This window comes from Macaca mulatta, chromosome 6 (genome assembly GCF_049350105.2).
Source record: "Macaca mulatta isolate MMU2019108-1 chromosome 6, T2T-MMU8v2.0, whole genome shotgun sequence".
NCBI lineage: Eukaryota > Metazoa > Chordata > Mammalia > Primates > Cercopithecidae > Macaca > Macaca mulatta.
The window spans coordinates 163,316,171-163,344,137 of NC_133411.1; the positions used below are offsets into that span (position 1 = coordinate 163,316,171).

Consider the following 27,967-nt stretch of genomic DNA (forward strand, 5'->3'; position numbering starts at 1 on the left):
CTCCGTATGTCTTTCCACGTATCTGTATGTGGTTGTCCCTTTGTCTTTCCCGCCATGACTGGCTTTCCGTCCTATTTCACCCACCCTTCCTCCCATGGATTCGCGGGTCCTCTGGCCCTGGCCCTTTCATTTTATTAATCCGTCCCTCTCATGATAGCACCTCTATCCTCTCTAGGTCCCCTCATATGCCGCTCCTCCAAGTCTGTCCCTCAGCGTCCCCTTCCGCGTCTCAACTGTCTGTCCCCGAATGTGTTCCTCTGTTCCTGGAGTCTGGCCCTCGGTCCAGCCAGGCTCCTGCTCACCATCCCTCCCCGGGGCCGGAGAGTCTGCGGCCCGGTTCCCAGTTCTCGCCGGGGTAACTCTTTCCTCTTCCACTTTCTCTACTTTGAACCCATCCCAGCAGAGTCCAGGAAGTAGCCTGGCGCCGGAGACTGGCGGTGATGATGCCCAATGGGACGCGCCAGCGGCGGCAGCAGCCCCGCCCAGAGAGCAAATGAGACCAATGGTCGCGTGAAGGCGGGACTTCCGTTGTCCCGCGGAGGGCGGGGGGAGCGAACTGTTGTGGTGCGGCGCGTTCGGCGGGCGGCGGCCGGGCGGCCCTGGGGCTGCCGCGGGACTCGGGGCGCAGCTGAGCTGCTGCAGGGGTGGAGTGGGCCGGACGAGCCGCGGGGCCCGGGTGCCGCGGGTTCGAGGCCGGGCCCCGCGCGAGGAGGCCGCGCCACCCCGGGGGAGCTGCCCGGCAGCGAGTTTGCCCCGCAGCCGAAAGAAGGCGGGAGCCGGCGGGGGCCTTCGAAACCCCCTGGCAACCCAGGCCCGGAGTCCTTAGGGAGCAGCTGTTTCCTGGGACGCCCTCCCGGACGCCCCCGCTGCAGGGTTACGGTTCTGGGCCCCCGGCAGAAGGCTCCTCCGGGTGACCCCCGGCGGGGCCCTGCGAGCCGCGGGAGCCGACCCCGGGGCCTCGAGCGGGGAGGAAGGGGGCTTCCGGAGGCGGAGAGCCGGGGGCGGAGGGACCCAGGCCTCTCGGACGCGGGGCAGGGCAGCGCCCGGGCTGGAGACGGACTCTGGGACCCTCGGGTGCGGGAGTCTCAGCGACCTGCCCCGCGGCACGCGCGGCCGCGGAGTGGCCTACCGGGGACCCTCCCCCAGAGGGACCGGCCCGGGGCGGGGAGATGAACGGCTTCAGCACGGAGGAGGACAGCCGCGAAGGGCCCCCCGCCGCCCCCGCTGCCGCCGCCGCCCCGGGCTACGGCCAGAGCTGCTGCCTCATCGAGGACGGCGAGCGCTGCGTCCGGCCCGCGGGCAACGCCTCCTTCAGCAAGAGGGTCCAGAAGAGCATCTCGCAGAAGAAACTCAAGCTGGACATCGACAAGAGCGTGAGTCCGCCCCCACCCGCGTCTGGGCCCCGGCGCCCCCAGCTCTCAGTCCGCTGCCCCGGGCTGCGGTCGGGACTCCCTGGGCACTCCCCGCCGTGGGCCTCGCCGCCCCGCGTCTGCAGAACTGAGTTGGACTCGGCGTTTCAAAGGCCGCTCCAGCGCTGACATGCTCTGACTGTGATTCTACCCAGATCCGGGAGGATGGGGGCGGGGACTTCAGGACTCCTGCTGCCTGGGAAGATTGGACAGCAGTTTCCAACTTGTTTTATTGGTTTATGGTTTAGACTTTAGAGCAGGGAGAGGTGGGTTAATTTTGTTGGCCCTTGAAGCAGCAAGAATCGGAGGGGCGGGTGATGAAGATACCCGGCTCTTTTCCAACTTCTCTCTCCTTCTAGGACCCCTGTTATTCCTTCAGACAGAGAAAGGTGGCAGTTACTTCCCTGGCTCCCGAAGCCTCGGTATCTGCAGAGTGTCACCGAGCTAGCTGCCTCGCAGGCAACTGTGGGAATGGGTTTTTCTAGGATGTGGCAGAAATAAGACCAAGGCCAGGTCTTGGGAAATGGCTCTTGCAGTCAATGTGACTGGAGGGGGAAGAAAAGAAATCAATTTTCTTAGTGGTAGTTTCTTTTGAAATAAGGGGATGGAGATTTAAATTTAAATCGGATTGCCCTGCTCTTTGTGGCTTATTATAGGAAACTTCTGTGTGATTTCACCACTTCTAGTTAACAATTCTGAAGCTGTGCCTATTGTTAACCAATTAAGAACTTTTTAGTTTGACATCTGTTGCTGCAAGCCTTAAGTGATTGCTTCATGATTAGGAATTGAAAATGAGTTAAGGGGATATTTAATATTCAGGTAAACTAGCTAAGAGCTTAGGTGGTTAACATCCATTCTCTTTTAGAATCAGAATTTCTCCACAGTTGTAGGAAATCAGAGACTGCTTGTTAAACTGAAAGGGAGTGCGCGTTTCCTCTCTGGTTTTAGGGTTGCAATAGGCCCAGAGATAGGAAGTGAGGGTGTCAGATACACACAGCACCTAGGAGGCTGGTTAATTTCTTAAACATACTATCTAATTTACTTCCAAGCCCTATATATAAGTCTTCATTAAGTCTCTAATAAATAAAAAATCTCTCCTGTCCTTTTTTTTTTTTTTTTTTTTTTTTGAGACAGAGTCTCTCCCTTGTCACCCAGGCTGGAGTGCAGTGGCAAGATCTCGGCTCACTGCAACCTCCACCTCCTGGGTTGAAGCGATTCTCCTGCCTTAGCCTCCTGATTAGCTGGGATTACAGGCGTTTGCTGCCATGCCTGGCTAATTTTTGCATTTTTAGTGGGGATGGGGTTTCGCCATGTTGGACAGGCTGATCTTGAACTCCTGACCTCAAATGATCCACCAGCCTAGGCCTCCCAGAGTTCTAGGATTACAGGCGTGAGCCACTGTGCCCAGCCCCCTGTCCTTTCTTCAGACTCTTCCCTCCTACCCCTGTTTTTAAGTTAATCATTATAATACAGTTGCTACTCTTGCATGGACAGTTGCTATTTTTAAGTGGTTGGGAGAGAGTTAATGGCTTTCTTACTACAAATCTCTATCAATGAATACATGAATGGAAGTTATCTGAGAACAAACAAGGGGTTACACAACAAGGTGATCCCTTGTTAGGTCACCTATTGAGGTGAAATGCTTATGACAATGAATTCATCCACTTAGAAATACTGCCTGCCTTCTGTGTAGGTTGTTAGAAGCTGCTTTACTTGAGCAGCTTATAATAATATTTTCCAGTCCTTAAAAAAATAGAATCTTCCAGTCCTTTTAGATCACTGGATGCCTTCCCATCTGAATGATTTTGCTGCTGCAACCAGGACTCCTTTTATTTACCCATTGACTCTACTTGAAAACCTACGTTGAGCTATGCTGATCATTTCACACCCACTGTCTAGAAGAAGGGCAGCCTGAGCCTAGCATTAGTGTTCCCAAAAGGTAATACTTCTGAAGGAGTAAGGTTTCCAGGTGGAATCATTCACAATTTGTTTTAAGGTGGTGTTGTGGAGTCATTATTTCTGAAAGGGATTCTATTTCTTTCTCACAGGCTTGGGCAGGAATTCAATTCCAAGTAACTGCTATGTTACAATAATTTTTAGCTATTGCAGAAAGTGAAGGAAAAAAACCTAGAGCCTTTGCTACCACCTCCTGCCCCGACCCCACTCCCAAAGGCCACTGAGCTCTGAAATTTCTGAAAACCAGTATGTACATGAAAAGGGTTAAGGAGAAAATTATTATTTATCTTGTAAGAGAGTATAGCAGAGAACCTTTTTAAATAACAGCACCAAAAATTCAACTCAGGCTGTTTAACTCATTTTATATAGACTTTGGCAGTGTTCTGTGATCTATTAAAATATTAATACACCCCCAGTTGACATTTCTGCTTTTTTTTTTTTTTTTTTCCCCCGGAGAAAAGTGGAAGTTGAGAATAGTATAAAGGAAAATGCTGCGGTAGGAAAAGACATGTACTAGGGGGGCAGAAGGCCTGGGTGACCTTGGCCAGGTCATTTCCTCACTCTGGATGGCTTCATTTTTACCCTTTTAGAAAACGGGATTGGGGTCAATGGGATTGTACTAGTGATTGCTAAATTCTCTTACAACTAGGATTCTGTTATTCTATTGTCCTGATCTGAAATCTCCCAGCCGAAGCTTAAGGAAGCCACCTATTCTCTCTGTTCTCCTATGAAGTTTGTTAATGTGAACTTGAGCAGTTGATCTGAGTGGTCTCGCCAGTCTAGCTAACGTGCAGGACCAGCTTCCTCTCAGGGATGCAGAGTGGGCTTTGTTGTGCTTTCTTCCTGGAGAAAAGCATGTTCAGTATTATATACATCAGCTAGGTGGGATTCTTAGGGACAGTGGCATGTGCTGTGTTCGAAAGTCCGAGTTGAATCTGACAAAGCTATCCCAATTTGTAACCACGTAAGTGGCTTTCATTAGCCTAAGCCACTTTTAGATATAGGAGATTTCCTATATTGGTACATCAACATTTTCCGAGTACCTCCCGTCTGCAAGACACCATCACGGTATAAACTTAAAAGTACTCATGACTCACTAATCCAGCCACATGAAAGTGATCATTCATCTGAATGAACAGTTTTCATTATTTTCTCCATGAAAAGGTCTGAATTAATTGATGCGATTTCCTGCCAGCTTACTTTTATCTTTAAGGATTTAAGGAATAAACTCAAATTCAGAAGTCTCTGCAGAACATTTGTGAAACAGCTGTTTCACTATCAACAACCCCAAGTCATTTGCCAGGCATTCAGTTTCTGTAAGGTTTTTCAATGGCTCCTCCAGCCAGCCATGGAGGATTCTTCATGTCTTAGCTGTTGCTGCCACCTTCACTTACCTCCATCCTGTATTAGAAAATCTGTAGTATCCACCTTCTTGTATGTGGTTCTACCTTGTAAGAATTTCCACATCTTTTTCCACTTTTCTTTGTGGATCAGATGTGAGATAATGCAAGAATTATAAATTGACACATAGAAACAAAGTTTTTCAGAGAGTTATTATCCTACAATAGTAGCTATTGTAAGTGTAAAAATAGAGTGTCCCAAATACCATTGCCACAGTCCCTTGTGTCCTGCTTTCCTCCTCCCCAGGACAGTGCATTCCAGCCCACTATAAGTTCGTGACTCCTACAGGTCTTCTGAAAATGTCGCATCACTCCCTGCTTCCTTGAGGGACTCTGTCTTGTCGGAAGGAAAGTCTAAGCTGTTCTCATGCCCACCGCCCAGATGCCTCACTTTTTCATTATGCTCCTACATTACATGGGCAGCCATCATCACCCAACTGACACTGTACCCTGGGCCTCCTCACTCTTTCTGTCATCCTCCATTGGAAACTCTAAAGTCTTGGCACTCCTACCCATCTGGAATGCTTCCTGTCTGCCTAAAGTCCTCCCTTTTAGTCAGGGCCCTTCACCCTGAGCATCTCTGTTGCAGGAATCTCTTCCTTTGCTGAATCTGTACCATTTACTGTTTTCACCATTCACTGGAGGCTTGGTGTATGATACGCCACAAAGTGTGATGTTAGCGTTCTCTTGGTGTTCTTCTGCACCTCAGTAGTGAGCTTCTGGGAGGCCTACATCTTGTCTTCTGTCTATCTCTCCAATGCCCTGCAATGGACGGAAGCCCCACAATTTGACAGATACCTGTTGCTGTCTCCAAGGAATTGGCCAACTCTGACTTTGATTTTTCTGTCCGTCAGGTAAGGCACCTATATATCTGTGATTTTCACAAAAATTTCATCCAGAGTGTCCGAAATAAAAGGAAGAGGAAGACAAGTGACGATGGTGGAGATTCTCCCGAGCACGACACTGACATTCCTGAGGTAAAGGTCAAAGAAATCAATTTGCGGAAGCTGGAAAAATGGATTCTAATCTGATCCTCACCTCTGGCCTGGTCTGCTTTTTGTATTAAGAAGTAATTTTAGTCCCCTTTGTTTTGCTGTGGATTATTTGAAAAGTGAATTATAGTAATACAGAATCTGAGAGCTAAAAGCTTGGATACCCACTGGTCAGACTGCCCCATCATTTTATGGACAGGCACAGAGAGCCAAGGTCAGGTATATAGTTTGGAGGCTCTAGTCTGGGGCCCTTTCCAGTAGACCACGCTGTTTTTCTGCAAGACGCCCCTGACAAATGCATAAATACAACCACAGTGTCACTTTTTAAAAAACCTTGTTTAAAACCTTTAGAGAGTGTGTAATGGTTTGGGAGAAGTCTCTTCCCCAGAAAATGAAGATGTAGGTCATCAGTTCATACCAGCTCTGATTTTCTCTCACTGGTTTCTTGACACCTAGTCCAGGCTGTTCCCAAGGATCCATTTCAAAGTTGACTAAACTGGACCTGGTTTTCTCAACTCTAGCACTGTTGACATTTGGGGTCAGATAGTTTTTGTTGTGGGGACTGTCCTCTGCATTGTAGGATATTTAACAGCATGCCGCAGCAGCATCCCCTCATGGGATTCTACCCATCACCATCCTGAGTCATGACAATCGAAAAGTGTCTCCAGACATTGCCACACCTCCTTTACAAGACAAAATCGTCCTGTGTTGAGAACCACTGCGCTAGACCATAAGACCTAGGCTTCTCAAACTGGAAGGCCGCCTTCCCTTCAGGTGCCTGTGTCTATTAAGTGAGGCTTCAGGAAGGAATATTGGATTTTCTTTCTACTAAATTGTTTTCACTCAAGACTCAGCAAAAGAAGAACCGTTTATAGTGTACATTGAATATTTGACACATGAATATTTCATAAGGCAACCGCCTGTTAGCACTCAGAGTGAAAATGACTGTGTAGGAATAGAAAGAGTAGGCGGGCCTTTGTCTGCAGATGTGGAGGAAACCGTTGAAAATCTGGCCCTTTCCCTCTGCCCCTCCCTGTGTCCCCTTTTCCAATGTTGGTTTACAGAATCTTGCTGTTGCTTTTAGCATTATTGTTATTTTATAAAGAAATGGATGTATTCGATTTCTAAGTGGTTTTCACCAAAAAAAAAAAAAAAAAAGGTTTTAAGGAATGTTTTGAAAAGAATGAAGGACTTTGGCCCCTCATATTGATCATTCATTTTGTTTTTAAGTGCTCTCCACCTGCCTGAAGCAAGAACAGCTCTTTTAGAGGCAGGTAAAGGCAGCCCAACTTTATGGGCCTTCGATTTTTCATGACTATGCAGCTTTCCTCTCTTCCTTTGTTAGAAACAAAAAGGGGGGGTCCCTTCCCCTCTGTTATCCAGTCATCTGCAAAGACCCCAACCCTAACCTGCTGGTTTGCACATTCACTACAGTAACTTTTGAACTTTCTCTGGAGGGAGGTTAAGGATTCTAACACCAGAAGGCTGGGCCTAGGAAAGGGCTATTTGAGGATAACAGTTCTTCCCACTGCCCTCCTTTGTGCCCCTTTATCTGGTCGCTGCCTCGTTCTGGCCTATCTTCCTCCAGGATGTCTCTGGTTTTTGCCTTTGCTCTCCATCTTTGGTGTCCCTTCTAACGTCACTGCCTCTCCAAAGCTCAACCTCTTTATCTCATTCTGCTTGTTGCTATAGCATCTCCCTCTGTGTTCCCCCATCAGTGTTCCCAACAGCCACCACCAGACCCATCCTGTGCCATCACCCTCTACCCTCTGTGATAGCTCCTTCTGTTTTTCTAGATGTGCTACCATCCATTCTCACCTTTTAAACCCATCACAGTTGCCTGTGACCCCCTTGCCCATCTGTGCCTCTTCCAGCTTTCTGTGCTCTGATCTTTTCTCCTGTTCCCTACCCTGTTTCTCAGTGCCTTATCAGACCCTGCTTCTCCTTAGCTTAAGCTTTACCTTCTCCACCAGTTGTGTGAGATCAGCCCACCCCAGCCAGAACTGTTTTTCCACTGTTATTTTTGCCCTCCCAACCAGTTACTAGTCCTCAATGGACCATTTCTAAGACCTCTTTTGAAGCCCTCCCCATCCTCACCCCTACCTTAGTGTAGTGCTAGGCACATAGTGGGCTCTTGGTGAGTCCTGGTTGGTCAAGTGATGGATAACATTTTTCTCTTCTTCTCCCTAGGTTGATCTGTTCCAGCTGCAAGTGAACACCCTACGACGTTATAAACGACACTACAAGTTGCAGACCAGACCAGGCTTCAATAAGGCCCAGTTAGCAGAAGTAGGTAGACAAAATTGCCCTCCAAAGAGAGCCAGCATTGTGCTGCTTCTGATGGTTACCCTGATTCTCCCTTACTGTGTGTGTCTGCTAATTGTAATCTCCTCCAGAGTTCTGGAAGCAACTCCGTATTCCTCTTTGGCACAATTTAGAACCCCACAGCTTTAGACCTGCAAAGGCCTCAGCTCCAGAAAAGAAACCATGGCACAGAAAGAGGAAAGGATTTGCTTAAAATCACACAGCAAGTTGATAGCAGAATTTAGCCTGGGATCTCATGACTCCAGATTCTAAGTCCTGAGTGTTCATTTGTTTGAATCCTTTTTGCAAGATTCTTTTTTTTTTTTTTGAGACAGGGTTTTGCTTTATCACCCAGGCTGGAGTGCAGTGGCACAGTCTGGGCTCACTGCAGCCCCAACCTCCCAGCTTCAAGTGATCCTTCCCACCTCAGCCTCCAGAGTAGCTGGGACCACAGGTGCACACCCCTGTGCACAGCTAATTTTGTTTTTGTAGAGACGCGGCCTCACTATGTTGCTCAAGTGATTCTCTTTGGCTCAAGCAATCCTTCTATCTCAACCTCCCAAAGTGATGGGATTGCAGGCATGAGCCACTGTGCCTGGCTTAGCAAGATTCTTATAGATATGATCATTTTGTGTGTCAGATTAATCATTGCAAAACCTTCTTGATGTTCTACAGGAGCTATTTTTTTTTCCTTGATTTCTCCTACTCTGGTGTTGGTAATAAAAGTATTTTAATGAATGGCACCCAAGAAAGTTTTCTCCTGCCCTGAGTTCTTAACCCAGTTTGGAGTAGGGGGAAGTGCTCCATTGGCCATTTTTAAAATACATGAACTGCCTGGCTTGATCATTCTGTCTTTGTCACTTCTGTAGGTATTTTCTCGTCCTTCTTTTCTTTCTTAATCCCTCTTAATATATTTTTCTGCCTATTATAGAAAAGTTGGAAAATGGAGAAAAGAAAAATATAAATCTATCATCCAGAGATAATCGCTCTTCATGTCTAGTTCTCTGTCTTTTTCTATCTGTTTCAGTCACCTCGATCCATTGAGACTTCCTGAAAGGCTTCCAGCCTGTTTCATTTTTGGTTTTTCCTTTAGAGGTTTCTTGCTCGGCCGTCACTTTTTCTTAAACAACTTCTTCACCAGTGTCCAGATGACACAGAGGAGGTCAGAAGCCTCTCCTACTTTAAAATAACATCACCCATTGCCAGTGTTCTCTCTGGTGGAAGGGAAAGAATGAGGTGGGGCAGGAGGAGACCTGCATTCTCATTACTTACAGAATGAAGTATTAGGAGTATTAGTAAATGATGCATTTTCCTTCAAATCTGATGTGTCTTTCAGGAGGCACTTATGCACTACTTAGAGGAATTTTGGGGTTCAGATACCTCTGTTCAATTGGTTCAATTGGCTGTTCATTTAACACTTTTTTTTTTTTTTTTTTTTTGAGACAGTCTTGCTCTATCTCCCAGGTTGGAGTGCATTGCTATGATCTCAGCTCACCACAACCTCTGCCTCCCGGGTTCAAGTGAGTCTCCTGCCTGTTTCCCAAGTGGCTGGGATTACAGGTGCCTGCCATCACACCCGGCTAATTTTTGTATTTTTAGTAGAGACGGGGTTTCACCATGTTAGCCAGGCTGGTCTCAGACTCTTGACCTCAGGTGATCTGCCCGCCTCGGCCTCCCAAAGGGATTACAGGCGCAAGCCACCATGCCCAGCCTAACACAATTTTTATTTGTTTTTGAGACAAGGTCTCACTCTGTCCCCTAGGCTGGAGTGCAATAGCGCAGTCACAGCTCACTGCAGCTTCAACCTCCTGGGCTCAAGTGATCCTCCCACCTCAGCTGGGACCACAGGTGCATGCTATGACACCAGGCTAATTTTTTAGTAGAGATGAGGTCTCCACTGTGTTGTCCAGGCTGGTCTCGAACTCCTGGCCTCAACTGATCCTCCTGCCTTAACCTCCTAAAGCATTGGGATTATAGGTGTGAGCCACCACACCTGCCCCACAATTTTTAAAAAACACTTTTCTTCCCACTTTCAAGGCCTAAGAGGTTTGGTAGCAGCTGGCCAACCAGAGCAGTCCCCGTCTCTCCTCCATGAGTAGGACTGTGAAATTATGCCGTGACAGGTGGTTGGCTGCCACTGAAATAGAACTGCGCCTTGAAGAGTTTTAGGTTAAAAAGCCACTTTTGGATCCTGGAAATTAAACCACCTACATCCCTGGGGAGAAAGGGCAAAGGGCATTCTGAGTTCCGCACACGGCAGGAAGTTCTGCAGCGTTTGTAATTCCTGCCACAGCTTGCAAACAACTCCCTGTTCCCTTTGTACAATGTAGAATTTGCGGTGTGATTTATGCCTGGTTTAAGGAACTTTGGTATTTTCCCCCCACATAGACTGTGAGTCGACACTTCAGGAACATACCTGTGAATGAAAAAGAGACCCTTGCCTACTTCATCTACATGGTGAAGAGTAACAAGAGTAGACTGGACCAGAAATCGGAGGGTGGCAAGCAGCTTGAGTGAGGATGAAGCACATCTTAAAGGAATGAAGTGTAATGCTTGATGCACAGGTGATATCTGCTACATTTAAGCCCATAAAGACTGTTAAATATTATTGTAAATAAAAAAGTTTGAATGATGAATATTGTAAATCTTTTTGGTCAGGAGGATTCTCATGATTCAGCATGTGTATAGAAAGACTTTCTTTTAAGATAACTCTGGACTAAAAAAATCAGGATCATTAAAAGAATTTATGTATTTCAGCATTCAACAAAGCATTAAGTCAATTCTACTGGAAATGTGGGATAAGAAATATTTTGGTAATCACCTTCTTCTCCACCAGGCTGCCACGTGTGAGCCGTAGCTTGGAATAGCTGCAAGGTGCAATTGACCGTGGAAGTGCATGAGCAAACCCACATCTGGACTTGCATGCTGCCCGCTGGCGACATAGATATCCCGCCCGCTTTGTTGCAAGCTTTGTCATTTATCAGCAGATCAGTTTGACACTGGTCCCCCTCACTCACCCTGTGCCTTGTACACAGGAGGCACTCAATCAGTAGGTATTGGCTAATTGAGCTGTCACTAATAGTGCCAGCCTTGTAACATCTGCTTCACACCTGTCATTACTGAGACCTCTGCCATTTCTGTTGCTCACCACTTAACTGCTAGAATGTGGAGGAAATCCTGATACACCAACAAGGAAGTTTCTGATCAGATAAGGATTTCAGGACAGTTGCATGTGCAAAACTGATTTTGTTGAGGGTTCCAGAAACACTGATATAGAGACCCTCACAGAAGATACAGTCCCTTATGCACCCCACTATACTTCACTCTTTGGGGTGCAGTTAGATATTATGACCTTCAGCCAAGCTTCTTGGCAATAAATGCATTGACACACTGACATATTTAGTAATTTGGGGTAAGTGTTTTTAGAAGTTTTCGTCCTAAGTTCCCAACCACCATGCAAGCTGCCAGGGGCTATGTGATTCCTGTCCAGAAGTCCAGCTTAGGATTGAAAGGCTGGCTGGCCTTGACTCCCTGGGCTCTGGTCATCAGCAGATCATGAGTTTGGGCAACAAAGGTCAGTTCCATCTGATGCTCATTTTTGTGAACAATTTGCCTCCCTCTTAGGGAGAAAGATTGCTAAAATAATTTTTGAAAATTACCTAATTTTTTTGTTCAAAACGTTGAACTCCTCAATCTAATTATATCAGAGCCAAAGTATCCTGTGAAAACAAAGCTTTATATCCAAAAATATGCTTTTGCAAAATTCTTTAATCTGTGTAGTGGAAGGCAGAGGGTATGGGGTAGGAGGGTGGGAGAAAGAGAAGAAAAAGATTTGGATTCTGATTTATGACCATCTTGACGTGTGGTCAAAGATGTCATTTTCCTACTTAGTTTCAATTCTGAGTTATTTCTTAAGCCTTAAATAAGAAGAATGGACAGCCTGGCCTGGCAGAGTTTCACAGATGGCTTAATCGGAGCACCATCACAGAGAAGTCAGAACTACACCCACTACTGAGCAGGGTGGCGGAGTGTCCAAAGGTCTCAGTGCTGTGGAGCAGAGTACTACGCTTTCTGTGGAATGGGGACAGGGTCACCATGCTCACTAAAATGCAGTGTGTTCCATTGCAGCAAAGCTTTCGCCTGTGTTCAAAGTGCATGTCTAGCAGATTGCAGCCTTTTTAATTACATATGTATAAATGGGTGTACATAGAACATACTCTGGACTGTGAGGGCATCCTATTTTGGTATGCCTCCTGGCTATGGATGGCATGTTCCAGTGCTCTGTGAGTGTTTTCAGTCATTCACATTCGCTATGTGTTTAGAGATTCTATCCCTGCTTACAGCTGAAAGATGTTGATACAGGCACCAAGAAGGCTGAGGGGCAGATGGGGCCTGCAGGTTAAGGCATTGTTAACTTACTCCATGGAAATGTCCATATCTTAATGAGTAAAAAAGTGTACTTTTCTGATATGTAAACCAGAATTGTGGGCGTGTAGGTCACATCACTATTTCTTTAGCAGCAAATCTGTTTTCCCAGTTGAGAGAGACAGTAGCTTCTGCACAAGAATATATGGTGGTAGGATCCATCTGTTCAAGTGTGACTGAAAGAATCTTTGTTCCAAAGCGAAACCTGGGGAAACATTTTACCTTCAGCCAGATACTGTGTGTCCAGTTGGGTCCCTTGTTGTCTTTCCTCTAAGGAGAGGTACTTGTGGAAAGTGGAGGTTGTGGGCATCTTTTCAACCTGACCTTTCAACAGGTCAGGTGAGAGAAAAGACAGAGCTATTTGAACCTTTGTTTTTCTTATGTCCAGAAATCTGTTCTTTCATCAGACCACTAAACCACTCGCCTTAGCCTCTTCTGCAGTTTCTGGTGGCTCTATCTGTGCGGAAGGGACTCCTGCCTGTGAGAAGTGGCCAGGTCCTCCAGAGCAACGGGGTCTGGCTTCAGGGAGCAGTGGGGTGTGGGGAAAGCAATGTTCATCTTGGCTGCACCATTTTTATACCACCCATCAAGGACTCTTGGCGCTTCTCTCCACCTGTGACATAGCAGCATTGCCTTCTTTCCTCTTGGTGCTTCTGGGCAAAACTGGAATTTGAAATCCAGAAGTGGTGTTGTCTTTTTACTTAAAGAGTATGGTTCCTGCCTCACTTCCAGCCTGGTATGGTTCTTTGATATGCCCTGAAGGTTCTCACATGGAAACATCCGTATCCTGCCATTCATATTGTTTTAAGATTTTTTAAAAAACAATGGACAAACTTCTTGCTTCAAAGAACAAACTCTTAGGCTGGCAACAGCATGTAAAAAAGATCATAGCTGAATCTCATGAAAGATTAAAAACCAAAGTATTCAAGACCAGTGTTGTAAAATGAAGAGGAATTTTACTTACGTGTTACAGCTGCCAAGCCGTTAGATGTTCCTGTCATAGCTAAATAGTCACTGCTAGCCTTTCAGAGAACAGATAGTAACAATTGTTTTCATCTGCAGTGTTGCATCTAATTTTGGTGTTTTGGCTCTTTATTTTATGGGAGGTTTTTTGTTAATATCCTGCAGGGCAACTGCCTGGTGGGAGGGTGAGGATGGAAGAAGGAACTTACTCTGGGTGCCTTGCCTATTGAGGGAGGCTGTGCCTGGTGTAGAGCCCAGAGCAGCTGCTTCATGGAAGTCATCCAGAGGCGCTCTCAGTCATTACAATGACAAGATCTCAAAGTTGGGAACGGGCTGTCAAGTCATCCAGTCTAGTCTCCACATAGGTGCTGACATTCTGCCTACAACCATCCCACCAAGGGGTTGAGCAGTCTGGACTTAAACACCTCCGAGGACAGAGAACCCACTACCTCCTGGAGAAGCCTGTTCTTTGCAAACCTCTGGCTTTTCTATGTTCTCTGTAATTTCCATCTTAGTCTGTGCCCCATGGGGGCCACACGGGACAAGTTATTTTTGGCAAAGCACCTAATTGCTGGCGCTGTCCCAAAGCATAGCGTTTGCCTTTTGGAAAGAAACAATGCTAGGACACTTTGGTATACCGTCCTTACCCCTGAGTATTAGTCCACTCAGGTCCTTGTTGGAGAATGTTGAGAAAACCCTACTGGCTGGCTTGTTCTTGCCAAAGCTGGGGGAGGGGAGGGGGGGGACGAGAAGATGTTAGCAGCCTGCTAAAAGACAGATAACTCAGTTCTGTGCTTGCCCCACAAAAACGGATGCTCACAACATCAGGAAAACGTTCAGCTGGAAGATTTATAACTTCGTTGCTTTGCATGAAGTTGAAAGTTTTCATGGTTGCCCAGGGCTTGTATCTTAGATTCCTGTAAGGACTTCACACTGTTTTTACTGAGAAAACAAAGCTTCAGGACTTAAGGGTCTCAGCGCCAGAGAAGTGCTGTATTTTCAAGGTGGAAAGTCTGTTAAGCTTGCTGTTGTCCAATCATCCGTTTTTAGAGATGGGGAAACTAAAACATAAAGATGTGCCTGAAGTCTTATGGCGTCTTCAGAACCAACCTCTGGCCCTCTTGACCTGTCTAACATTCTTTCTGACTTACAGGATAACTCTAATTCAGTCTAAGTCAGCTGCCCTCAGATTCTTGAGAACTTAAAATTGAGCAGAAATTCCCAAGGCCAACCTGGCTGTCAGGGACCAACCTGCAGAACTCAAGATTGAGTGAAATGTTTAGGCCAGTTGAGTTTTGCAAAATGAGTGGTAGGGGAAAACAGATCTAGCCCGTAATTTAAAACCAGGGTTCAAAAGCCCTAGTGGGAGATGTAGTATTGTCCTAGCATTTAAATTCTCATGAAATGGGCTTGGTCTGTGATCTCTTGATCAGACATCTGCCTTCCAGGTGATCCTTTGAGGTTGTATAATTCAGCTGGTCCTGGCTCGTGGTCCCTGTTACTGAGCAGGGCAGTTGAACTGAAGGTCAGACAAGCGCAAGATCATGCCTTGGGAAGCATGGTGCTTTAGGGGTGCCTTTTTATTCCTTTCATTGTATTATAGACTGTTTCCAAGTTTATGGTTAGAAATGGTAAAGTGGGTCTGATGTTTTGAGGTAGAATCCAGCCTGGGGCAAGATATGAACTGTTCTTGAGGTAGAAATGTCTACAGTCAGTTGTTTCATCTAGCTTGCATCTTAAAACACAAGCCCTTCGGTTGCTTTCATGTATTGAACACATTTGCCAATGACAGAGGGTTATACAGGATCCCTCTTTTACATTTCTATTGTCTGCTACGCTCATCAGAGTATATTTTGGGGTATGAGGTTTTGGGGGTTTTTTTTCCCATTTTGTAACTGCCTTATTGAAAAGTAAGTGCCCTTCCATTCCAGGCCTCCTCATATTGTACTTGTTTCCTGCCAAATCTGGGGGATCATTTGTATTTTAACTTTGTAATCTATGGCTCTGTACTGTTGAAAGGCTCTCAATTCTATGGGGTCTCCTTAGTATGTATGTGACTTTTCATGTTGCAATATCACACAGATGGGATGGCCCGACTTTTGCTCTTAATAAATAATCTGAATGAGTAAGAGACCCTCTGTCTTCCCTTTGAATTTTTATATAGAATTCAGATGCTTTCACTTCCACATTTGGCCCCTGGCAGTGTATACAGTGATTAATGATAGTGGTCCTTCCTCCTAGCTCCAAATACTAGCACCTACATTCCCGGTGCACACTGAGTTTAGATCCCAGAATGTTAGGCCCAAGTTTCCAGTACTGCTATTCCATTCACTCACCTGGAAAGAGACTGACTGGGTCCAACAGCCTGAGTCTGGAGCTCAACTTCCATGTAATATACTGGATGCCCTGGGCAGAGTTCTCCATCTAAATAAACTGGATGGAGGATTGATTGCACATTGAAATACCTGCAGAGGGTGAGCTGCAAACTGGAAAACTCAGGTCCTTTCTAAGGGCAGCCACTACTCAGCTCCCCATTACTGTAGCCTTACGGGCACACCAGCCCCGTGTGACCATGTCTTGCAATTTGACTGGAGAAGCTGGAAATCCAGATCTTCATGTAAACATCCCAATGTTTAAATGTCTCAGACATTTTTAACAGTGTATGACCTGGAGTTTCTTCAACTAAAATAGAGTCTTGCTATTTAAAGTTGATCCATCATCTGGGCATTTGTTGGAAATGCAGAATCTCCCGGCCCCTCCTGCTGGCTGTCTACTGAATCAGAATCTGTGTAGTAGCAAATTCCCTAGGGATACTACAGCTTGAGAAGCCAGGGCAGTATGACTGCACGTTACTGGTGGAGGTCCCTGAAGCCTACGAGATGACGCCTCTTGCCTGTCCTCACAGTGCTGGAGAAGAGAAAGGCAAGCCTCAAGTTCAGGTCTCCCACTTCAAACCTGTCTCTGGTGCCACTTTACCACAGGTTTGTCCTCAGCAGAATGAACAGGGAGACGTGCAATAAATATTTGTCTTTATCATATTAGTTACATAGAAGTAATACATCTTAACTCTAAAATTTTAAGCCTTACAGAAATGTTAAAAGTGCAGATCCTCCCCACACCCTCCTCCTCTCCCATTCCACTCCCCTGTAAGGAGCGTGGAGGGTGGCTTTTCATGAGATATTGGAGAGGACAGGGAGTCCTGGCTCTCACCAAGGAGCTCACAGAATTAGTGATGGATTGTTGCTGAAGGACACCATCATTTACAGGGTCCCCGAGCTGCTTTAGAAAGCAAAGGAAGTTCCAGTTTTCATACCGTGTTTCTTAGCATAAGCAGTTACTTCCCTTCCTCTGCCTTCCTCCCATTCTTTTATACTGTGTCTAACCATGGGGGCCTGCCTGCTGTCCCCAACTTCCTCACACACTGAATGGCAAAGGGGTGCTTTGTCCCCACACTTTGAAAACTGGCTGACCCCCTGCTGAAGTAAACATCCCTTGAGGATCCACAGATAACAATTTAATGGAAAGATGGAGATGAACCCACATGTTAATAATGCTGTTAGAACAGAAGTTTCACTAGGAACCTGACACCCTTTTATTTTCTTTTCAAAATAGAGCCCTAGGACATTGAGGATCAGATCATCGGAGGTCCAGTGTTGTAATCCCAGCACTTTAGGAGGCTGAGGCAGGCAGATCACGAGGTCAAGAGATCGAGACCATCCTGGCCAACATGGTGAAACACCGTCTCTACTAAAAATACAAAAATTAGCTGGGCGTGGTAGCACGCACCAGTAGTCCCAGCTACTCAGGAGGCTAAGGCAGGAAAATCGCTTGAACCCAGCAGAAGTTGCAGTGAGCTGAGATCTCACCACTGCACTCCAGCCTGGTGACAGAGCGAGACTCCATCTCAAAAAAAAGAAAAAGAAAATGAAAATGTAGCACTTGCCACCCTCCACCCATCAGAATCCCCTAAGTACTCTGTTGCAATGCCAGTTCCTGAGCCCCCATTCCAGATCCTCAAAAGGAAAAGCTCAGGGTCTAAGTCCCAGTAATAATGATTTTTAAAATTTCTCCAGGTAAGACTTAAGCTCAATAAAGTTGAGAAGCACCAATCTGGTCCAGAGGTTTCCCAATCCCAGCGCAGAGATGAACAGCTTCAGTATCATCTGTTCAAATACTAGTTAAAAGGTCCCCTTGAGCTCTCTTTCATGAGAATCTTCTCAGGTGAAGCCCAGAAAACTATGTTTTTATGAAATCCTCTTGGAGGCTGGGTGCGGTGGCTCACGCCTGTAATCGCAGCAATTTGGGAGGCTGAGGTGGGTGGATCACTTGAGGTCAGGAGTTCAAGACCAGCCTGGCCAACATGGTGAAACCTTGCCTCTACTATACAAAAAAATTTAGCTGGGCATGGTGGCATGTGCCTGTAATTCTAGCTACTAGGAAGGCTGAGACAGGAGAATCGCTTGAACCCAGCAAGTGGAGGTTGCAGTAAGCCAAGATTGCACCACTGCACTCCAGCCTGGGCGACACAAGAAGACTCTATCTCAAAAAAAAAAAAAAAAAAAATTCTCTCAGAAATTTATTTGCACATCCAGGCTTAGGAACCACTGAGTCCAACCCCCTAAGGCCCTGATCAAGAAAGTAGTATAAATATGTTCAGCATCAAACAGCTCAGAAGTGTCAGAGTCTGAGCAAACAGAGTGACATGCACAGCCACAAAGACACTGTTAAGACAAGTCATTCAAATGGATGATCTTCAGTCTGCATAAAACCAGAATGATAATAACCCACCATTCCAGCCCAAGACCTGACACAGAGGAGGACACTATATTTATTTAGTACTGGAACTGAGTCTTCTGTTTACTCAACAGTTTTTTTGTCTGCAAAGATCTTCCACATTCAGGAATAATAATAGCTATCAAGTACAGAGTCCATGCCAGACAATGGCTAATAGTTTTATGTGCATTAATTCACTTAATCTCACTACAATCATACCAGGTAGGAACTATTATTAACTCCAATTTATAGAGGTGTAAATACAGTCTCAGGAAAGCTGAGGCACTTGCCCCAGTAACAATGAGAGCCAAGGAGCTAAAGGCACTCCCAGGATGGATCCCCAAGGCTTGCCTGGCTCTAGGGATGCTGCTGTCAACCCCACCGTCAAAGAACTCAGAATGCCAAGCTCTGAAGCAGCACAGCTACAACATTTACCCTTGTCCCAATCAACTGGATTTACTAAACTTTAATGAGGGATTTTGAGAAGTCACTAGGACGCTAGTTAAGAAATTTAATAGGGTTTAATGGAGGTTAACAAGGTACATCCAACCTTCTAGCCAGGTTTTAACTTACCAGAGCTGAACAGAGATTAACAAGCCCAGGAGGTGTAAAGGCACCTGCATGATTTAATGGGGTTAATGAAACTGTCAGAGGTTGGCTGAGAGGGACAGAACTGGAGCATGCTGCTGTTAACAGTCGATCTGGTTGAGGTCAACAGACATGCCCTGTTCTGCCCTGGGCACCACAAGGGTAGCAAGTAAAAAAAGGCCACAACTAATATGGCAACCATGGTTAGTCCTCATTGGTGATTTTGGAGTAAATTTGACTTTCTTCTTTGTGCTTTCTTGGTATCATCTAAACTGGTTATAATGAGCACAAATCATACTTGCTAACTCCATGTATAGCCACACTCTATATGATTCAGAGTAAGGGGAAAATACCAAGAAAAAGGCATTCTGAAAAGCAGGGGAGCTTCCCGGAAGACGAGGCACCTAAGCAGGCCCTTGAAGGAAACAGGTTTGATGAGATGAGAGTGAAGGGAAGTCCAGGCTGACGTGACTGTGAATGAGGAGCAGAAAGCCTCATGCTGGAATGAGGACCTTGAACTTTGGAGTTACGAAACCTGCTATTATTTTAAAATCCCCCGTTGATGAAATATGGTCACAAAAATATTTGAGTATCTGCTGTAGGCCAGGTGCCAAAGGAAATGGACTCTGTCCTCCAGGAGCCAGGAATTTCAGAGGAGCTAAGACTCAGACAGGAGTGGGAAGTAGATCTTCCACTACTAAAATCACAGATTCTGTGATGAAAGCTCAGAGCCCTGCGCCAACCCTACTTCTGAGGAAGGAGCAGTGCATAATGGGCTCTTGAAGTCTTAGAGAAGCCAATGAGGCTTAGCAAATGTAATGAGCTTAATTAAGCTAAGACGGTTAAAAGAGACTTCCTGAGGGCTCACAGCCACCAGCAAGATTGGCCTCCGTTAAGTGAGCAGTGGGAGGGCACCTGTGCCCCAGCAGAGCCTCTCCTGCCTAAGTGATGGGGGATGCAGGAATGGATCAGGCTTCAAGGGGAGCCGTCCAGTCAGCTGGGCTGGGACAGATTCAGCAGAGCTCAGACTCAGCCATGTCCACTAGCAACTGCCAGAAGGTGAAATTGTATCTAATGAAACTTACTGAAGCCCAAAGAATGAGGACTGAGGGAATCAATTACTCACAAGACCGCAGCCTGCCTACTGGGGTTTATCTAAACTAGATGAAGTTGAACTTGGCTGAGTCAATTTAAACAGTTCCAAGGAGCCTCCTTCATCTTCAGCGGAGGGTGTTCTCTCTCTGGTGGCTAATATTGTTTTCAAATTTATGCTATTCATATTTCTATCGAGGAATATTTCCAAAGCTGGATATGAAGAGATGATCAGGATGGCCCAGCTGCAGAAAAATAACTATTATTTGTTAAGTACCTACTGGGAAGTAAACACTGTGCTAGCGTCTTTATATATGGTCCTAATCCTCACACAAACCTGCAAAGAAGCTATTATCATTGCTAGTTTTCAGATGGGAAAACTGCGGCTTGGAGAAGTCAAGCGACTTACCCAGGGTCTCACAGTGAACTGGGATTTGAGCCTATGTCAATCTGACTCCCTCATGCACCATGCAACCTACACCACAGAGAGAAGTGGAATATTGACCATGCTGGGGAGATGGAAGAGTGGTAAAAGCTGTTGGAAGAACTCAGGATCCCAGCAACCTGGGTTATTTAGTGCGGGGGGAAACTGCCCTCTGTGTTCCATTAGCCCCATGTAGTAGTGGCAGAAATATTTTGAGTTACTAAGAGAGAATTGTGTTTTGTTCAGTGGCTTCTATTCAAAGGAATAGGAAAAAAAAATGTGTGGTGCATTTCAGACTTCACATAGTAAGGAAACACAGATCCTTGTCCCTAAGGCACATTTAGGGAAGAAGGCCTCAGAGATCTTGGGTTGCCAAACCCCAACGTCCCTCAGGAGTTAGGCTCACACCCAGGACTCCTGGTTTTGTGAACTTGCTGAGTCCCTTCTCTACGCCCCTGAATTGCCAGAGGAAGTTAAAGAAAGGGAGTTCTGGGGCTTTGGGCTCGCCTTGCACGGAAGAGTCTGAGATCCTGTCTGGTTTCTCGCACTGAGAGTGCAGAAGAGGGAGTATGGCCACCAGGTGGCGCCCTCCCCTCAATCGGTGGCAGCCTCAGGCCACAGGGGAAGGCTCTGAGAGTATTTTCTGTCCCTCATAGAGATGCTGTATTTGGTGAATACTTTGATTCACACCGTTGTAAAAATCCTAGAGAGTCCATGCAGAAAGGAACTTAGATCTGGTCCCCCTTCCTTGTTTTACAGAGTCCAGTTGGGGCAAGGAAGTTTCGAAGGTCACACAGTAAACTGAACCCCCTTCTCTTGGCTTCTGGGGCTAGTGCTTTTCCTGCCACACTAGCTGTTCTTGCACTTCTAGCCACACCTCCCATGCCCCACCGTCGGATGGCCTGAGCTCTACCCGCAGCCAAGAGCCCGGTCTCAGGGGGCCCTGAAGAGCCACGCTGTCTTCCCCTTTCCTGCCATGCTCTGTGGTTTCCAAAGCAGGCCCAGCAGCTCAACCTCAACAACAGCAGCAAGAACAACAGCTCGTGTTTACCACCTGCCTACTCCAGGCCAGGCTAAGAGCTTCCCAGATCCTCAGAACGCTTCTGGATGCCACTCTGCCTTCCTTTTTTTTTTTTTTTTTTTGAAACGGAGTCTTGCTCTGTCGCCCAGGCTGGAGTGCAGTGCTGCAATCTCGGCTCACTGCAACCTCTGCCTCCCAGGTTCAAGGCATACTCCTGCCTCAGCCTCCTGAGTAGCTGGGATTACAGGTGCTCACCACAACACCTGGTTAACTTTTTGTATTTTTAGTAGAGATGGGGTTTCAGCATGTTGGCTGGATGGTCTCGAACGCCTGACCTCAAATGATCCTCCCGCCTTAGCCTCCCAAAGTGCTGGGATTATAGGCGAGAGCCACCGTGCCTGGCCCAGGCAGATAACTATTAAGTGGCAGGGCAGGCTGCAGACCCAGATGCATTCGACTCGAAAACCTGCCCTTTCAGCCACTGAGTTCCATGACTCCCAGAGACAGTAGGGGGGCTGTGGCTGGGCAGCCAGATGTGGAGTGCCTTTTGGAGTGTCCCACCCAGTTCCAGTTCCAAGTCTACTGTGAGTCAGGTGACCTTGGTCCAGTCATCTCCTTGTGCCCCAGTTTTCTAGTCTCTAAGATGGGCTAACAATATCTTTCCTCCCCACAACAGAACTCTTGTCATGCTGAAGTAGGAAAAAGTCTTTGAAAGTGTTTTGAAGGCTGGGTGTGGTGGCTCACGCCTGTAATCCCAGGACTTTGGGAGGCCCAGGTGGGTGGATCACCTGAGGTTAGGAGTTCGAGACAAGCCTGACCAACACGGCGAAACCCCATCTCTACGAAAAATACAAAAATTAGCCGGGCGTGTGGGTACATGCCTGTAATCCCAGCTACTTGGGAGGCTGAGGCGGGAGAATTGCTTGAACCTGGGAGGTGGAGGTTGCAATGAGCTGAGATAGCGCCACTGCACTCCAGCCTGAGTGACAGAGTGAGACTCCGTCTCAAAAAAAAAAAAAAAAAAAAAAAAGAAAGTGTTTTGAAACAGAAAACATATTAGCATAAGAGGCCTGGCCAAGGTCAACAGAGAGGTCTAGACTGGGCCCCCAGGCCTGTACTCAAAACTAGGTGAGTTGGTGAAATGAGCTGCATGGCATTGGGCAGGTTTTTTAACCTTTCTGAGCCCCAGAGCTCTCTTCTGTAAAAGGGAAGGCAGAGGCCGGGTGCAGTGGCTCACGCCTGTAACCCCAGCACTTTGGGAGACCAAGGCAGGCAGATCACAAGGTCAGGAGTTGGAGAACAGCTTGGCCAACATGGGGAAACCCTGTCTCTACTAAAAAAATACAAAAATTAGCTAGGCATGGGAGTGTGCGCCTGTATTCCCAGCTACTGGAGAGGCTGAGGCAGGATAATTGCTCGAACCTGGGAGGTGCAGACTGCAGTGAGCCGAGATTGCAGCACTGCACTATAACCTGAGCAAAAAGCTAAACTCTGTCTCAAAAAAAAAAAAAAAGCTCCTTGTTTTGAAGGTTTAGTATGAAAAAAGGAATGTAAAATGTCTTACTAATAATTTTTATATGGATTCATGTTGAAATTGTATTTTGGATATATTAAGTTAAACAAAATGTATTATTAAAAATAATTTCACCTGTTTCTCTTCATGTTTTTATTGTGGCTACTAGAAAATGTTTAACTACCTATGTGACTCACAGCTTTACAGCTTGCATGATAGTTGTACTGTACTGTGCTGCCTAAAACAGTTTCAGAAATTCGATGGCTACACTCTGCCTACCCGCTGGGTTACCTTAGTGATGTGGACTATCAGGGCTTTGAAGCAGGAATCCTTTCACTGGGTGTGTCCTTGAGAAAGTCACTGAAATCTTCTGCATCTGTTGGAAATATGCCCTGCATCTCCAAAGCCAGCAAACAAACCAAAAGAAACCCTCAGTGCCTCACAAGAATGTTATGAGGATTAAATAAAACAATAAAAATAGCTCTACCATAGGCAACACGCTAAGTGCTTCGCATGCCTTATCTCTTTCCATCCTCACAGACCCCAGGAAGTTGGGGCAATGATTGCTCTCATTTTGTAGATAAGAAAACTGAGGTTGAGAAATGTTCAGTAACTTGTGAAAAAAACTGAGGTCGGGAAATGTTCAGTAACTTGTGCAGGGACTCCTGGCCCCTGTATTGTTCTGTTCCCTGCACTAGAAGTAGAAGGTATTAAATAAATGAAGAGAAAAGAAGAGCACAACTTCTCTGAGACCCTGGGCAAGTCCCTCTCCTTTGTAAGCCTCAGTTTCTCCTTCTGCAAATGAGGGACATGCTTGGATAATGGGTAAAGGCCTTTGAGGTCTCAGTATTACGGGGTGCATTCACACTTCAGTGAACATAAGCCTTTCAGGACTCCTCTAAAGTCCGATGCCTTCCATTGTCCATTTTGTGGGGATAAATGTGCATTTCTGTTTGTTTTAATAACATTTGTAGGAGCTTTATATAGTGTCTACGTCTGCTTACATTAGACGCTGTGTATTATAGTTAAGAGTCTTTCACGATTTCCCATATAAACCTAGTTTTTTATGAGTTTGGGAGAGCTCAGCTGTAAAAACTCTCTCAGCTGAAAAAATTTTGTTTCTAACAAATTGGGTTTAAATCAGGAGGCTGGTTTCAGACACTTTAGAACGTGCATATTTTTTCTCCTTAGTCACTCTTCATTTAAAAATGAGACTGGCTGATTTCTTAGTTTCGTTTCTTTTGTGAAGATTTAGCAAAACTATAAGCTTAACCGCTGGTTGCATAGACAGAAGGTATCTAGTGCCTTTTCCATAAGAACCCTGGGTTTGAGGCGCACCTTCTAATCGGGGCTCAGCCTTTGACTTTTTATGTGACCCTGAGCTGGTCACATCAGCTCTCTTGGGTTTGCCTTTCCCACATCTGTCCGTTGGGAACATCATTCCTGCCTTGACTGTCTTCCAGATTATGGGGAGGAAAGTGTGCTTATAAAAGTGGAAGTACCCGGGTAAGGTAAACGTGCCATGCAAACACCAGAGGCTACTGCAAAGAATAACATGCTGCATTCTTCACCAGGAGAAAGTAGATTCCTGAAATCAGAATGCTACAGACGGGAAAGCAACTTGGAGCCTACCCTCTTCCTCATTTTCTAGATGGGATCCACTCAGAGCCCTGACAGGGGAAGAGAGTTCCAGGAGAATGCTGGAATTAGAATCCCAGATCCTTTCACATAACTCCTTCCTCCGTTTTTTCTCTACCTTACTTTGGAGACTAAGAAAGATCAGACTGAGAGAAACTGTATTTGGGCACATGCGTATGTACACACACACACACACACACACACACACACACACACACCCCCCTGGAGGTGCTCCGAGACACGGGGGAAAACAGGTCTCTGGAGGCAGTCATGCTTGCACTTTGATACAAGTCCTGTCTGCCATCCATGTGACCTTGGACAAAATCCACCTCTCTGAGCCTCAGCTGCCTCAATATTGACCTCACAGAACCCTGTAAGGCTTATATGAAATAATGCATGCTAAGAATTTAAATAATTTTCTTTATAAATGTTAGCTGCTATTATTTCATTCATCAATAGACTTTAAAGTAAGAAAAAAGACTGCTGTGTACAAGGAATAATAAACTCTTCAAGACAAATATTTTCTGTTGTATGTTAATTGATCGTTATTAGGATCTTTTCATAATATTTATGCCCACAGTGCCTAGCACATGGTGGGCACACAATAAATGTATGTTAAATAAATGGTGTATTGAAAGTATGCTGGTAACAGAACAAATTAGAAGGAAATTGCAGCTTAATTTTTATTGCAAAAGTAATACTTATTCATTATAAGACATTTAAGAAAATTATGGCTAAGCAAGAGGAAAAGTTAAAGTTACCCTTATTCCCACAAGTCAGAGGTAAAGGTGTGAAGGTTTTGATGTATATTCTTCCAGTTTTTCTCCACGAATAATATTTATTTGTTTTTACATGAAAAGGGTCACAATGGACAGTGTTTGGTGCAATGTGGGAGGAGGTTTTCTCATTTAATATATCATGAGCAATTTCCATGTCAATTCCCACAATTTTTCTAATGGCTGAGTACTAACCCACGGTACTGATGGCTTTATTGAACCAGTTCTGTAATTACAGGACATCAGGTTCTTTCCTGTTTCACTCTTTAATAGAATAGTCCTATAGTTAACGTTTTGTAACATCAATATCTCCTTGCAGTAAACTCCTGGAATTTACTTTTAAGTTGGTAACCATTCCATTTTTCCCATTTTTTAAAAAAGATGTATTTAATTCAAAAATAATAAATAATGACCCTGCTTCTTCCACAGCTGATTGAGGCGTCTGACAAGCCTCGTTGAAACCTGGGCAGAGAAGAAGAAAGCGAACCTCAGACTCTAAAGATGTTTTCAAAGAAGGCAGGGCTAAGGAGGGGTGGGAGCCTGGAGAGCCAGGGTGGCAGCTAGAAGGGCTGGACCCCTAGTCTGCAGACCCTCAGCACAGAATGGTTTCTGAAACCTGGGGCAGCTCCGAGCCGTTCTCTGGGCTCGGCTTTTCCAGCTGTGCCGTGGGTGCTGGGGATGTGGCGTGGGCGTGGGAGGCCGTTGGAGTTAGGCGTGGGGAGAGTGGGGGCACTATCCAGTGACCCTCTTAATGGGTGCCAGCTCCGTCTCAGCTCCCAGGCTCAGGCACTGGACCTTCCTGAGGCTGAGTTTAGGGCTCCAAGACTCTCTTCCCAAAGAGGGTTTGGGGCCAGCTGGATTGGGTTTTCTGAAGAGGCCTGGTTATGCCAGACTTGACTTTGGCGGCCGCTGGCGGGTCCCCCTCGGCACCCCCTCTTCTTTCCCCGGCTATAAGAAAGCAAGACCAGGATGCGCATTCTTCCCGTGCCTAGGATACTTCACAGTGCTAAAAATAGTCCTGGGAGCTGGGACCTGTGTGTAGCCAGAGGTTTGTGTGTGAGCGAAGTTGGAGTCCTGGGTTCGAATCTAGATAAGCTTCCCTCCGTGCTGTGGGGCTTGGATCGGCTCGCTCCCCCAGTGTGTTTCTCCATAAGCGCCGGAATTTCTAAACGGACTCCCAGAAAGCAACGGAAAGAAAGAAGGTAAAGAAAAGAAAAACACAAGAAAAAGAAAGAAACTGATTTTTCTCTCTGCTCCTCCCCAGGGGCCCTGGGGCCTAGGGCCGGGTACTGAGGCCGAGGAAGGGGTGCGTCGGACGGGCTCATTACCGCCAAGTGTTGCCCTAGTTAAATCGCGGGCCTGTTTGATCTGGCGGCGGGTGGCGAGAGGGAAAAAAGAAAAAAGTAGGGGGGCGAGAGCAGAGAGAGAAGCTCACACCTCCCCCACTGTTTCCTAGCGCCCATAAAACACCTTTTATTAACTCCTTCGCGTCCGGAAAGGCCCGCGTGGCCTCTCAGCCCCTGCTACGGTGTTTACAGCCAAGACTAATGGAGTCCCATATTCACCCCGACGCTGGGACAAGGCGCCTGGGGCACGCCTGGTGCCCCGCGAGGCTCTGCCCCGGAGCTGCCTGAGGTCTCCTTTCTTGTTCCCAAGCCGAGCGCTCAGGCTCCAGATGCGCAGAGCGAAAGTTCCAAGAGAGCGGCACGGGTCTCCCCTCCTCCTTCTCAGTGAGCGCCACAGACCCGCAGGCGCTGCAGAGCGTGCGCTCCCTCGGACAACCATGGAGCTGTTGGGAGACACAGAAGTGCTTAGCGCAGTGCCTAGCACGCAGTTGCACGCAAACCAAAGTATTCGTACATTATTATTCCTGGAAGTATAAACGACTGCGTTTGCCCGCCCCAGTTTAGCCCAATACGCATCCAAGATCCATGGCAAATGCACCGAATTTATACCCACCACACCTAGCCATGGGTGCACATGTGAGGACACAAAGACTGGCTCTCCTGCACAAGTGCCCGAAAGAGCACGCATACACACATACACCCCATCCCTTTGCACAAATCCATGCGCTCTCACAACCTTTGGTTGAGTGCTTTGTTGCCAAAGAGAAACCTAAACACCTCAATTTAACATATAAGCACCCACAGGCTTATTTTACTCAGGTATAAAATAATAATAGCTGCTGTGACGTATCAAGTCCTTACTGTGTGCTTGGAGCTGTACTAAGCAGACCCTTTTTGGCCTCTGCACAGCCTCAGGCTCCGTATGAGTTGCTGCACTGTCACATGTACATCTATATGTTGAGAATTTCACATACATGAACGTATTCCCGACCAACACCCCCTCTCCTGAGCTACCCTGTCCCAGTGATAGGATTCATCTGTGTGCTAGGCCCCCTTCCCTCCCAATAACCTCTCCAAACCACTGTTTGCAGACGCCAGTGTGCTTACTAACCTCCAGACAAGCACCCATACCCACGCACAAAAACCCGAGCCCAGGCCCTCTGAGATTAATTCGTTTCCGTTTTTGTTCTTCCCCGTTCTCATAAGTTATCCCCACCTCCCATTCTAGTCTAAAGATAACTTTGCTCTTTGTTCTTGAAATACACTCTATCTGCCCGCTTCCCTTGATTTCAAGTTTGGTTTTGTATTTATCGAAAGAAGATGAGCAGGAACAGAAAGCTTTCCACC

General features: G+C 46.4%; 1 protein-coding gene across 2 annotated transcripts; it reads left to right on the forward strand.

Annotated features, from left to right (window-relative positions):
• The first annotated feature begins 561 nt into the window (after positions 1-561).
• SAP30L (SAP30 like) lies at positions 562-11,529 on the forward strand. Of its 2 annotated transcripts, XM_078004287.1 has the most exons (5): positions 562-1,373; positions 5,620-5,742; positions 7,948-8,046; positions 10,450-10,625; positions 10,898-11,498. In XM_078004287.1, exons 1-4 carry the CDS (start codon positions 1,170-1,172, stop codon positions 10,576-10,578), a joined length of 555 nt encoding a protein of 184 aa, XP_077860413.1. In that variant the 5' UTR covers positions 562-1,169; the 3' UTR covers positions 10,579-10,625; positions 10,898-11,498.
• The last annotated feature ends 16,438 nt before the right edge of the window (positions 11,530-27,967 follow it).

Excerpts from the sequence above, each read along its gene's own strand:
- SAP30L (XM_078004287.1), top strand. The coding sequence starts at position 1,170 with ATGAACGGCTTCAGCACGGAGGAGGACAGCCGCGAAGGGCCCCCCGCC. Across the intron at positions 1,374-5,619 it reads AGCTGGACATCGACAAGAGC|GTAAGGCACCTATATATCTG; the intron begins GTGAGTCCGCCC and ends TCTGTCCGTCAG. Across the intron at positions 5,743-7,947 it reads ACGACACTGACATTCCTGAG|GTTGATCTGTTCCAGCTGCA; the intron begins GTAAAGGTCAAA and ends TCTTCTCCCTAG.